Below are 12,137 nucleotides of genomic sequence, written 5' to 3' on the forward strand. Positions count from 1 at the left end.
CTGTAGAGAGCTATGACATCACCCCTCAGCCTCCTTTTCTCCAGACTAGACAAGCTGAAAGTCCTTAGCCGCCTCTCATAGGATATTCCTTCCAGTCCTTTCACCAGCTTTCTTGCCATCCTCTGGACACATTCAAGGGTGTTTACATCCTTCTTAAATGGTGGTGCCCAGAACTGTACACAGTACTCCAGGTGAGGCCACACCAATGCTGAATACAGCAGGAGAATCACCTCTTTTGATCAGCTGGTTATACTGTATTTAATACACCCCAGGGTGTGGTTTGACCTCTAGGCTGCCAGGGCTCACTGCTGACTTATGTTGAGCTGCTGTTGTCCAGCAGCCCCAGATCCCTTTCTGCTGGACTGCTCTCCAGCCACTCCTCTATCAATTTATACTTGTGCCTGGTGTTACTCTGTCCCAGGTGCAGAATCTGGCACTTCTTAAAGTGCCATTGATGACTGTCCAGTGTTCCAATCTATCTAGATCCCTCTGCATGGCCTCCTGTCCCTTGAGAGAGTCAACAGCACCCCTCAGTTTGGTATCATCAGCAAACTTGGTAATGGAGCCTTCAACTCCAGCATCCAGATAATTCGTAAATATATTGAACAGAACTAGCCTTAGAATTGATCTCTGAGGAACACCACTGGTGACGGGCCACCAGCCAGATGTAGCCCCGTTCACTATCAGCCTTTGAGCTCTACCCTTCAGCCAGTTCTTTGCCCAGCACACTGTGAACCCACTCATGCCACAGTTGGACAACTTGTTCAGAAGGATGCTGTGAGAGACAGTATCAAAACCTTACTAAAATGCAGAAAAACGACATCTGCTGCCTTCCTTTTGTCTACAAGGTGGGTGACCTTATAAAGGATAGTTAAACAGGAATTTTCCTTTGTGAACCCATGTTGACTGTATCTGATGATTACATTGTACTTTAAATGCTTTCAGTAGTATGTAGTATAATCTTCTCTGTAATTTTTGCAGGAACTGTGGTTAGACTAACAGGTCTGTAGTTTCCTGCATCTTCCTTCATGCAGGGACCTCCCTAGACCTTTGATAGATGATAGAGAGGGATCCTGCCATAGCATCTGCTGGCTCCTTCAGCACTCTGGGATGAATCTCATCAGGCCCCATGGACTTGTGAACATGCAGCTGATAGAGCTGGTCCCTTACAATTTCAGTATGCACACATGGAAAGTCACTGTTTCTGCACTTGTAGTCCTCCGACTCAGGGGACTGGGCAGCCCAAGGTCTATTAGTATCGTTAAAGACTGAGGCCAAAAAAGCATTGAATGCTGCTGCTTTTTCTTCATCCCTGTTAGTCATGTGACCATCTTCAACAAGTATTTAGACCTCTTCTTGCTATTAATGTACTTAAAAAAGACATTCTTGTTATCCGATACAGCACTGGTCAGTTCCAAAACTAACTGAGATTTGGCCTTTTATGTCTTCTCCCTGCATAAATGAAGCACAGCTCTCTAATCTTCCTGCGAAGCCTGACCTTGATTCCAGAGATCGTACAATTTCTTTTTCCTCTTGGGCTCCACGAGGAGTTCCCTATTCAGCCAAGCTGGTCTTCTGCCCAGCTTGCTTGACATACAATGTAGTGGAATTGCCTGCTCCTGTGCTCTTAAAAGGTGTTTCTTAAAAACTGACTAGCACTTGTGGACTCCTAAGTCCTCAAAAGGAGATTCCCAGGGTACTTGCCAAATAGCTCCCTGAATAGCATAATGTTTGCTCTCTTGAAATCCAAGGTAGCAGCTCTGCTGACCTTTTTTTCTCATTATAGAAAAAATTTTAAACTTGACCGTTTTGTGATCACTGTGGCCAAGACAGCCATCTGCCATCACATTTCCTATGAATCCTTCTCTGTTCACTAGTAACAAGTCTAGGAGCATGTCTCCTAGTTGGCTCACTGAGTACTTGTGGCAAGAAGTTAGCTTCCATAAACTCCAAGGATTTCCCAGACTTACTTGTCACTGCAGTATGATATTTCCAGTTGATGTCTAGGAAGCTGAAATCTCCAATAAGGACAAGGGCTACCGATCCAGTGTTTTCTCCTAATTGCTTATAGAATAACTCATCAGTGCTTAGATCTTGGCTGGCCAATTGGTGGTAGACATTCACAATATCTCCTTTGTTTTCCATTCCCCTAATCCTCACCCAGATGCTCTCAACCACATCATTACTAACGGTAAGGGCTGTACAGTTAATCCCTCCCTTACATACAGTGCAGCTCCTCCACCTCACCTGCACTGGGTATCCCTCCTGAACAGCCCGTAGCCCTCCATCGCAGCACTCCAGTTGCTGGACTCATTCCACCAAGTCTCTCTAATCCCAGTGATATTATACCTCTGGGAACTGACCAGTGCCTCCAGTGCAAGACCTGTTCAGACAACGGTCTTAGATACATAATTTAACGTTTAGGTTGCCATTTGTGGAATCAGGAGCTGGACTCAATGATTCCCCTGAGTCTCTTCAATCTCAGGATGTTCTGTGATTTAACAAGAATGGCAGCTTGCTTTCCAGTTCAGGTCTGTAGGGTTGGCAACTAGGAACTTAGTTACAAAATATTTTCAGTGTATCATGGATGTTAAAGTATCTCTGGAGAAGCTGTTAGTTGTCAGGATGAACTAATGGCTTGCCTTGCTGACAAGGCCTTATAGACCCTGAGGAAGAGACTGCTGAAGCTGAAATGCTACTAATGTCAAAACATATCCTAATGAAGCCACTGGTATGTGCTGTGAGTTTGGTGAGTATGTGCTGTGGGCTTGGTGAAAACATGAAAAATTAAATGCTACTCTGTCCCTTACTGTTTTGACTGGTCTGAAGATTCACTTCACTAAGTATGTTGATGGTAACAGAAAGTATGAGGACTTTCTCATAGCTTTATTCTTCTTTGTTGTGTCAAAGTTGTATTTACTACTTAACGTTTTTGTTGGGTCCTTTTTTGGTCCTCTCAGCCTCAAATAAGTCCTTTCTTTGGAGAATGCTTGTAAGCTACTCATAGGTAAAGAACTGAAGGATATTTTCAGTTGAAGATGGTTTTGGTAGTGCTTTTTAGCTTAAACAGGAAGAAGCAAGACATCGTGCTGGCAGAAAAGGACCCGGGGGTTCTGGTGGTCACCAAGTTGAACGTGAGCCAGCAGTGTACCGTTGGGGCAAAGACGACGAGTGATGTCTTGGGCTGTGTTAGACAAAAAATTACCAGCATGGTAAGGGAGGTGTTCCTTCCCTCTTATTCAGTGCTGATGAAGCCACATCTGGAGTCCTGTGCCCACTGCTGGGCTCCTCAGTACAAGAGGGACATGGACATACTGGAGAGAGTTCAACGAGGGGCCATGAAGATGATTAAGGTGATAGAGCACCTCTGAGGAAATGCTGAGAGAGCTGGGGCTGGAGAGTTCAGCCTGGAGAAAACTCAGAGGGACCTCATCAATGTATATAAATACCTGAAGAGTAGGTGCAAAAAGGACAGAGCCGGGCTCTTTTCAGCGGTGCCCAGTGACCAGCAGCAATGGGCACAAACTGAAACACAGGAGATTCCCTCTGAACATCAGGAAGCACTTTTTCATTGTGAAGTTGACTGAACACTGGCACAGCTTGCCCAGGTAGGTTGTGGAGTCTTCCACCTTGGAGATATTTGAAAGACGTCTGGACACAGCCATGGGCAGCTGGCTCTAGGTGGCCCTGTTTGAGCAGGGATGTTAGACCAGACAACCTCCAGAGGTCTTCTCCAACCTCAACCATTCTGTGACTTTGTGATTTGGTATTACAGAATCATAGAATTGTTTATGTTGGGAAAGACCTTTAAGATCATCAAGTCCAACTGTTAACCTAACACTCTCAAGTCTACCACTAAACTGTGTTCATGACACATCTACGTGTCTTTTAAATACCTCCAGAGGTGGCGATTCAACCACTTCCCAGGGCAGTCTGTTCCAATGTTTGACAACCCTTTGAGTGGAGAAATTTTTCCCAATATCCAATCTCCTAGTGCAACTTGAGGCCATTTCCTCTCTTTCTGTCTCTTGATACATGGTAGAAGAGACGGACACCCACCTCACTACAACCCCTTTTAGGTAGTTGTGGAGAGCGATAAGGTCCCCCCAAGCGTCCTTTTCTCCAGGCTAAACAAACCCTCATCCTTCAGCTGCTCCGTATAAGACTTGTACTCCAGACCCTTCACCAGCTTCATTGCCCTTCTCTGAACTCTCTCCAGCACCTCAATGTTTTTCTTGTAGTGAGAGGCCCAAAACTGAACACAGTATTTGGGGTGCAGCCTCACCAGTGCCAAGTACAGTGGTACGATACTTCCCTAGTCCTGCTGACCATGCTGATACAAGCCAGGATGCTGTTGGCCTTTTTGGCCACCTGGGCACACTGCTGGCTCATATTCAGCAGCCTGTTGAACAACGCTCCCAGGTCCTTGTGACTGGCCGCCAACTGGATTTAACTCCACCACAAGTCTTTGGGCCTGGCCATCCAGCCAGTTTTTTACCCAGCAAAGAGTAGGCCCATCCAAGCCATGAGCAGCCAGTTTCTCCAGAAGAATGCTGTGGGAAACAGTGCCAGACTCTTTAGTAAAGTCCAGCTAAACAACATCCACAGCCTTTCCATCATCCACTAATAAGGTCACCTTGTCATAGGAGATGAGGTTAGTCAAGCAGGACCTGCCTTTTACAAAGCCATGCTGACTGGGCCTGATCACTTGAGTGTCCTGTACATGCCATGCGATGGCACTCAAGATGATCTGCTCTATAACCTTCCATGGCAACAAGGTTAGACTGACAGGCCTATAGTTCCCTGGATCTTCCTTCGCACCTTTCTTGTAAAAGGGTGTCACATTTGCTGACCTTCAGTCAACTGGGACCTCCCTAGTGAGCCAGGACTGCTGATAAATGATGGAACATGGCTTGGTGAGCACTTCCACCAGCTCCCTCAGAACCCCATTCAGCTCCATAGAGTTGTATATGTCTAAGTGGTGTAGCAGGTCACTAACCTTTTCCTCTTGGCTTATGAGGGCTTTATTCTTCTCCCTGTCTTCCAGCTCAGGGGGCTGGGTACCCAGAGAACAACTGGTCTTACTTTTAAAGACTGAGGCAAAGAAGATATTAAATACCTCAGCTGTTTCCTCATCCTCTGTCACTATGTTTCCCTCCATATCCAATAGAAGATGGAGATTCTCCTTAGTCCTCCTTTTGTTGTTAATGTATTTACAGTTTGTTGTTTTTTTTGGGTTTGTTTTTTTTTTTAATTGAATTTTATGGCAGTAGCCAGCTAAGTTCTAGATTGGCTTTGGCCCTTATAGTTTTCTCCCTGCATAACCTCATGATGTCCTTGTAGTCCTCCTGAGTTGCCTGCCCCTTCTTCCAAAGTTCATAAAGTCTCTTCATTTCTTGAGTTCCATCAAAATTCTCTGTTCAACCAGGCTGGTCTTCTTCCCCAGTGATTCGTCTTTTGATGCACAGGGACAGCCTGTTCCTGCGCCTTTAAGATTTCCATCTTGAAGAATGTCCAGCCGCCTTAGACTCCTTTGCCCTTCAGAGCTGCCTCCCAAGGGAATTTGCTAAGCAGGCTCCAAAACAGGCCAAAGTCTACCCCCCAGAAGTCCAAGGTGGGAGTTCTGTTGACCCCTCTGCTTCACCAAGAATGGAAAACCCTTATCATTTCATGATCACTGTGCCAAAGATGACCTCCAGCCATCACATTGCCCACAAGTCCTCTGTTGTGAAACAACAGGTCCAGCAGGCACCTTCCCTAGTTGGCATTTTGAGATTTAGAGAAAATTCTTCACAGAGGTGGAAATTTATAAATGCTGTTATTGTTGACTAGATCGTCTTCCATTGAACTGTTGATTCACATGAATTAGGAAATGATCCTTTGATTTCTTTAATAAAATACTATGTCAGCCATTCTGTGGTTTTGCTAGGGTTTTATTTTGTCCTAATGGATCTGTAGTTACCCAAAATAATTTATAGAGCTGAAGTAATACTAATTTTTAACATAATCTGTTATAGGTGTTAATAAATAGATTGTACTCTGTCGGTTGATGTAACGGTTATGTATGATGAGGATGGTTTAAACAGAAGCATTATGATAACATGATCGTTATTTGGCTTCCAAGACTCTTTCTTAATTGATTTTTTAATGTCCAGAAATTTTGAGGGAAGTGGGTTTGTATGTGGCAGTGAAACAGTTCTGAAAGTAAAGCTTCACATCCTTTAGACCAATGATGTTTAACCTGGAACTTGAATAGAAGTGTAGCAAGTTCATATTCAAGAATGGGTGGTGCCTGTAGCCCTTTTAGAATTAATCCTCTAATTTTCAGGAAGATTGTAACTACAAGATGGTGACTCTTACATTGCTGTATGTAATCCTCTTTTTAAGGTTATGTAGAGATAACCTCAAAGGTTTTAACCCTTAATCAACATGTTCAGTAGCCAAACTGGGCATTTATTTTGAGTAATAAGAAAAAGGGATTTAAGGCTGAGGGGAAAAAAAAAAAGTGTGTGCATGATGCAAGAAAGAAGTAACTAGTGCCCATAGGTCATAGTGTTCCCTTACCCATGAATAGCTAGGGCTTGCATTATTTGAAATAAAACTTAAATTTGCTTATTTAAAACAACCCAAATATCTTTCTGTGCTTCTTCACTACCTGTTTTCCTTCTCAAATAGGCTTTCTTGAAAACTAGATCAAGAAAATACTGCTGTTTTGCTTTTGACAACCCTCATTGTGAAAACTTAGCAATTCTCCTAATGAATATCATAGCTTTGTTTAATTGCCATACCATCCTTTCTTTCACCAAGTTCAGACTTGCTTGGTTGAAATTTTGGTTATTTTTGGCCAGACATAGTTTCTTCTGACTCATAAAGACAGGAGGCTGCCAGTCCTTGAAACTTACTGTTTTTTAGTATTTGAAGAATTTCTAGTTGTAGAACTTTTAAAAATCTTTCTCAGTTTATGGTAAATTTTTCTTCTAATAAGGCAAGAGAGTGATGGTGTAATCCCAACCTAGTGCAAAGTCTGTCAGTCCCTCTGCTCTGTGACTTCTTTACTATTCCTGCTTAGTTTCATATAGTATATGCTTGTTCACTCTCTCTGCTGCAACCTTGTCCCCCAGAAACCTGTGATTTTCTTGAGAATATGTATGTTAACACTATTCTTCTAATTCAGTAGCCTTTATTTTTGTTTTCTGCATGTTCCTGATATATTTATAGGTAATGAGCAGATTTACTTCCAGTCTTTATTAATTTCTAGACTGCTCTTTTGTTGTCTTTATTCTCCCAGTAGTGCTCTTCTTGTCCTGTCCTTTTCTTGACTATGACAGAGGGTACTAATACCTTACACAAGGTAACTAATACTGGTTTTATCACTACTGTAAATGGTACATGTGATAAATAGGGTTGCTGTCCTGTGCTGTACCCACCCCCTGCCCCCGTGGCTGCATCATGGTAGTAATTTTCCTATCAAAGGCTCAGGGACCAAGTGTTGGATTATGCTTGTCTTCTTCCATTGTGCAGCAGTGTTTGTCATATATCCAGACCAGTCTTCAGGGAGTAATAGATGTCCAAAGCTCTAGATAAGGTACTTCATCTTGTACAATGTCACTTGGCCAACTTTTCTTCCTGAAGGCTTTGTTTACCTGGAAGAAAGATGTTTGACTGGGAGTGAGTGTGATCCAGTGTGCCTCAGACACTGAAGACGTTTGTTTGTTTGTTTGTTTTCAATAAGACAGCTTTTTGGATCTTGAATGAAAATTACAAACATCATGATGTGAACAGGTCCTTTCTTCTCCCTCCCGGGAGAATCAACCTGCATCAAGGCTGATTAGACAATAACCTATTAACTTCATTTACGAATGTCAGTAGCTGAGTTTGGATAGTTACTAATGCAGGTTGAACAATAGGAGGAAAAACCCCAGTAAAAATAATGATAATTTGTCAGTTACAAAAGTATGTCTAAACTAATTTTTTTAAGGTATGATTAGAAATAGATGGCAGATCTTGGTTTCTTGTTATGAATTTGAGTTTACTTGCCATGGAGTTGATGGCATGTGTTGCTCCTTTGATGTCTTCTGTATCAGTGGCCTCCAAACTGGGGTGTGCAAGACCATCCATTGAGGTGTGGGAAGAAAATATTAGGACTTATATTTTATCTGAAAAATAAGAAAAAAATTAAGCTCTATTTAGGATGCATATTGATGCTGGTGCCCTCACTCAATCTGTATGTCAGATGCTTCTGTGTCATGTGTGGTTTGCGGGTGTCCTGAGGGCAGATTTGCTGTTCCACAATATGGGGGGGTTGGCAGTCACAGTAGCACCTTCACTTGTTCGTTCTCTTTCAGTGTATTACAAGGTATGTAGTTTGTGTGCCTAGTTAGGTGGAATTATGGATTATAATATCTAGTTTTGATTAAACTAACCCTCATAAAAATGGGCAAGTGGCTTAAAAAAATTCCTGCAAAGAAATCATGGATTGAAGGTAAAACTAATAATGTGCACACAAGTGAACAACAAGAACATGGGAGAGTTGATACTTCTCCTACTCCTAATGTGAGCTCCTGGACAGCTGCATTACAAGGTAAAAACAATGGCAATTAGATCTGACAAGACATTGGCCAAAAAATCTGGCTTTATCAAGAAGGCTTTTTGAACTATGGATGTACATCTACTCTTGTTAAAGATGAACCTCACCCTAAGAGGATATTGTACCTGGAGATACCAGCTAATGATAATATGAAGCCATCGCAATTAGCAAGGCATTTAAAAACTAAGCATCCAGAACATGAAGACAAACCTCTACAGTTTGTTCAGTCTTGCAATACTCAGTCTAGTACTTTACAAGATTTAACTAAAGCTAATGATATATCTTTAGAAGCCTCTTTTAATGTTCTCAATGCAAAAGACATAGAAGCCACATACTGTTGGGAAAACACTTGATCTTCCTGCAGCAGTAAAATTGTCTGAAATAATACATGGAAAACAAAATGGTGACAAACTAAAATGCATTTCTTTGTTGGCAGATACTGTTGGATGATGTCTGGAGAACACTGCCAAAGATTTGAAGAAATAAATATTAGAACAAATTACACAGTGTGAGAGGCTTGCTATACAGCTGGATGAAAGTATAGATGTGTTTAATGTGGCTCAGCTTATGGTAGTTTGTAGATTGATTCTGTGTCGATAACGAAAGAACTAAGTCACTAAGGAAAGATGTACCAGAGAACACACATTTTTAACAGTAAATAACTTCTTTAATAATAATTTTTTTAAATGGAAAAACTATGCAAATATCACCACCGATGGAGTGTCTGCTTTGACTGAAATAAAACGAGATTCTGGGGTAAGGTTACAAGGAGAGCACCACACGTGGAATTCGTTCACTGCATCATGCATAGGCAAACAACAAGGAAGTTGGAGCCAGAAATGCACAGAGTGCTGCAGGATGTCACCAATATGGTGAATCGTATGAAAACAAGACCTTTAAATAGTAGGATGTTTACAGTAATTTGTAATAGTATGGGGACTTACAATGAAAATCTTTTGTTCTATGCAGAGGTTTGCTGGTTTATCACGGCAAAGTATGTAGAAGAACTGTAAAATTTAAAGATTAATTATGTGTTTTTCTTTCACAAAAAGACGAGTGTTCTGAATTTGCTGACCTGTAATGGCAAGCAGCTGTCAGGAGTATGCCGACTAACAGACATTTTCGAAAAAATAACAAACTTAATGTGTCAATTCAAGGTGAAGGTGACATTTTAACAATGAGCAAGAAGGAGACTGCTTTTTGAAAGAAACTCGTGCTATGGAGAGAACACTTTGAAAATAGATGTTTGGAAACCTTTCCATCATTGTGTGATTTTGCTGCCGGAAGACACATGTGTCACCTATAGAAACTTGTATCTGTATACTTAAACTTGGAAGCAGAATTTTTTTCACCTGTTTAATAGTCTTCCAAATTAAGAGTTTCAGGAGGTTTTGAATACATTTGTTGAAAATATAAATATGCAACACCTTCCATTAGTTTGCAATAACAACGGATTCGCATGGGAGGAGATGGAAATTTAATGGCCAAATTTCAAGAAAAACCTTTGCATAATTAGTGGATGGGAATTAAAAATGAGTATCACAATTTAGTAAGTGGAGCCAGTGATGCACTTTCATTTGGATTTACATATCTTTGTAAATTGTCTTTTCTGGCTATGACTGCCATTAAAACCAAGTATCGAAATGAACTGAATTTGGAATTGGGCTTTCAAATCACTGTATGACAAAGTGTTAAGCCAACATTTAAAAAATGATGAAGCATTTTCAATCACATGGCTCTCACAAAAAAATCAATAATTTCTTTAGCAAGAGCAAAAGTTTTATACTGTTACTAATAAAAAGTATGTAAAAATACTGTTTATTACATCTTTATTTCATCCTTTCTAATTTCTGGTTTTATGTTTTATAATGTGCATACTATATTAGTACAGTAGTACTTACACATAATTTATAAATATGTATACACATATTGGGGGTTCATACTCAAATTTTTTACTGACAGATGTGCATGTTCAAAAAGATGTGGTGACAAATATTCGATATTATTGATACCAATTAATGTTCACATAAATAAGCATGTGGAAGTTCGTACAGATAACGTAAAACATTTCAAATGTACATATTCTTTTCTCATGACAAACAGTTGTCTGATAGAAACACTGAATATTTCACTTCTAGTTTTGTGTCAGGAGGATGGGAGTGATGTTTGCTCCTGCTTCAAGTGCAGGGATGCCCCAGCTGAGATCAGAGCCACCCTATTTCAGTCACCGAATGATAAGATAGGATGGTCCTTATAAAATGCTTACTGTCTCAATAGATGAGGGAAGTGATTTGTGGGTGGACAATACTGGTATAGAAAGCTGACTGCAAATCTAGGGATAGTATTAAAATGTTCTTTGTCTGAATCACTTGTGTTATTGCTTGAGTTTATTGTTCAGGGGACAGCTTGATTTTCAAGCATGTAAATGTTTCAGACATTTTGTTCATATGAAGTTGTTGATGCTTAGCTCATCTAAAATCAGACCATAAGTGTATCTTCTGGAGACAGGAATACTGATATATCACAGCTGATTTTTGTTTCTTGCTTTGCACAGTTCTAAACTATGTAAACGAATGCATTACTGAAGTGTCTTGGCATCCTCAAAGGTAACTTGGGACAAATTTCTGAAGTATTTATTTTTTTTTTAACTGGTGTTACAAAATAATGCATTCTGCCATACCTAAGTAACATTTGGTAACTTGCTAATTAGTTGAGCATTTTATTTAATAGTTGTAACTAACATGCAGAGATACATACTTTTTAATAAGCTACCTTTGTGCTTTTCTTTCAGGCAAAAGCCTAAACCTCTGACATGGCCACAGCCTCACCAAGATCTGATACAAGTAACAACCATCATGGAAGATTGCAGATGCAAGTAACAGGCAAGTAGTGATTTGTATCATGGTGATTTTTACGGGAAAACATGTTCTAAAAAAACAGTCTTTGAAATGAATGTAAAATATGGATCGGTGTAGTTAATATTTTAATTAATAACCTGAATGTTACAGTTCAGAGTATGACTATGTTATATGTAGATGAATTGAAGCTAGGTAGAGGTTGTGCAGTGAGTTAGATAACAGTTAAATGATCTCTTCCAATTTGAACTAAAAAGAGATTCAGTACAACAGTAGGGACAACTGTAAAGAATTTTGCTTGGAAACAAATAATTTCTGGCACAAATTCTATAGAGGGAACATATATTACTGAAATTCTACAAAGCAGATGAGTGGTTGTAGTGAACCCCAAGCTGAAAATGGGTGCAATGTTATAGTAAAGCTGGAGAAGAACTGGAAGGGATCATAAAATCTGGTAGCCCTTCAAAAGATTAAGGTCTTTGTTTACATATCAGGTAAACATCTTTTGAGAATAACATAGGCGTTCAGTATTATCCTTAGGGCAGCAAGTTGTATTACACAGCCATATGGAATAATTTAGGTTAGAAGGGACGTTTGGGGATTTCTTAGTCCACTTTTCTGCAGAAGGCAAGGCTGCCTTTGAGGTTGGATTAGGTTGTTTAGGAAATTGTCGAGTTGAATTTCGGGTATCTCAA

The 12,137-nt window shown here is 40.4% G+C and overlaps 1 protein-coding gene across 2 annotated transcripts in view; it reads left to right on the forward strand.

Annotated features, from left to right (window-relative positions):
* Nucleotides 1-12,137, forward strand: part of WWP1 (WW domain containing E3 ubiquitin protein ligase 1) — a 62,582-nt gene that overhangs the window by 11,265 nt on the left and 39,180 nt on the right. For both annotated transcript variants that reach the window (XM_065627166.1, XM_065627167.1), the window contains exon 2: nt 11,379-11,469. In XM_065627166.1, the coding sequence (XP_065483238.1) occupies nt 11,400-11,469 (70 nt within the window). In that variant the 5' untranslated portion in view covers nt 11,379-11,399. The remainder of the gene's footprint in view (nt 1-11,378; nt 11,470-12,137) is intronic.

This window comes from Caloenas nicobarica, chromosome 2 (genome assembly GCF_036013445.1).
Source record: "Caloenas nicobarica isolate bCalNic1 chromosome 2, bCalNic1.hap1, whole genome shotgun sequence".
NCBI lineage: Eukaryota > Metazoa > Chordata > Aves > Columbiformes > Columbidae > Caloenas > Caloenas nicobarica.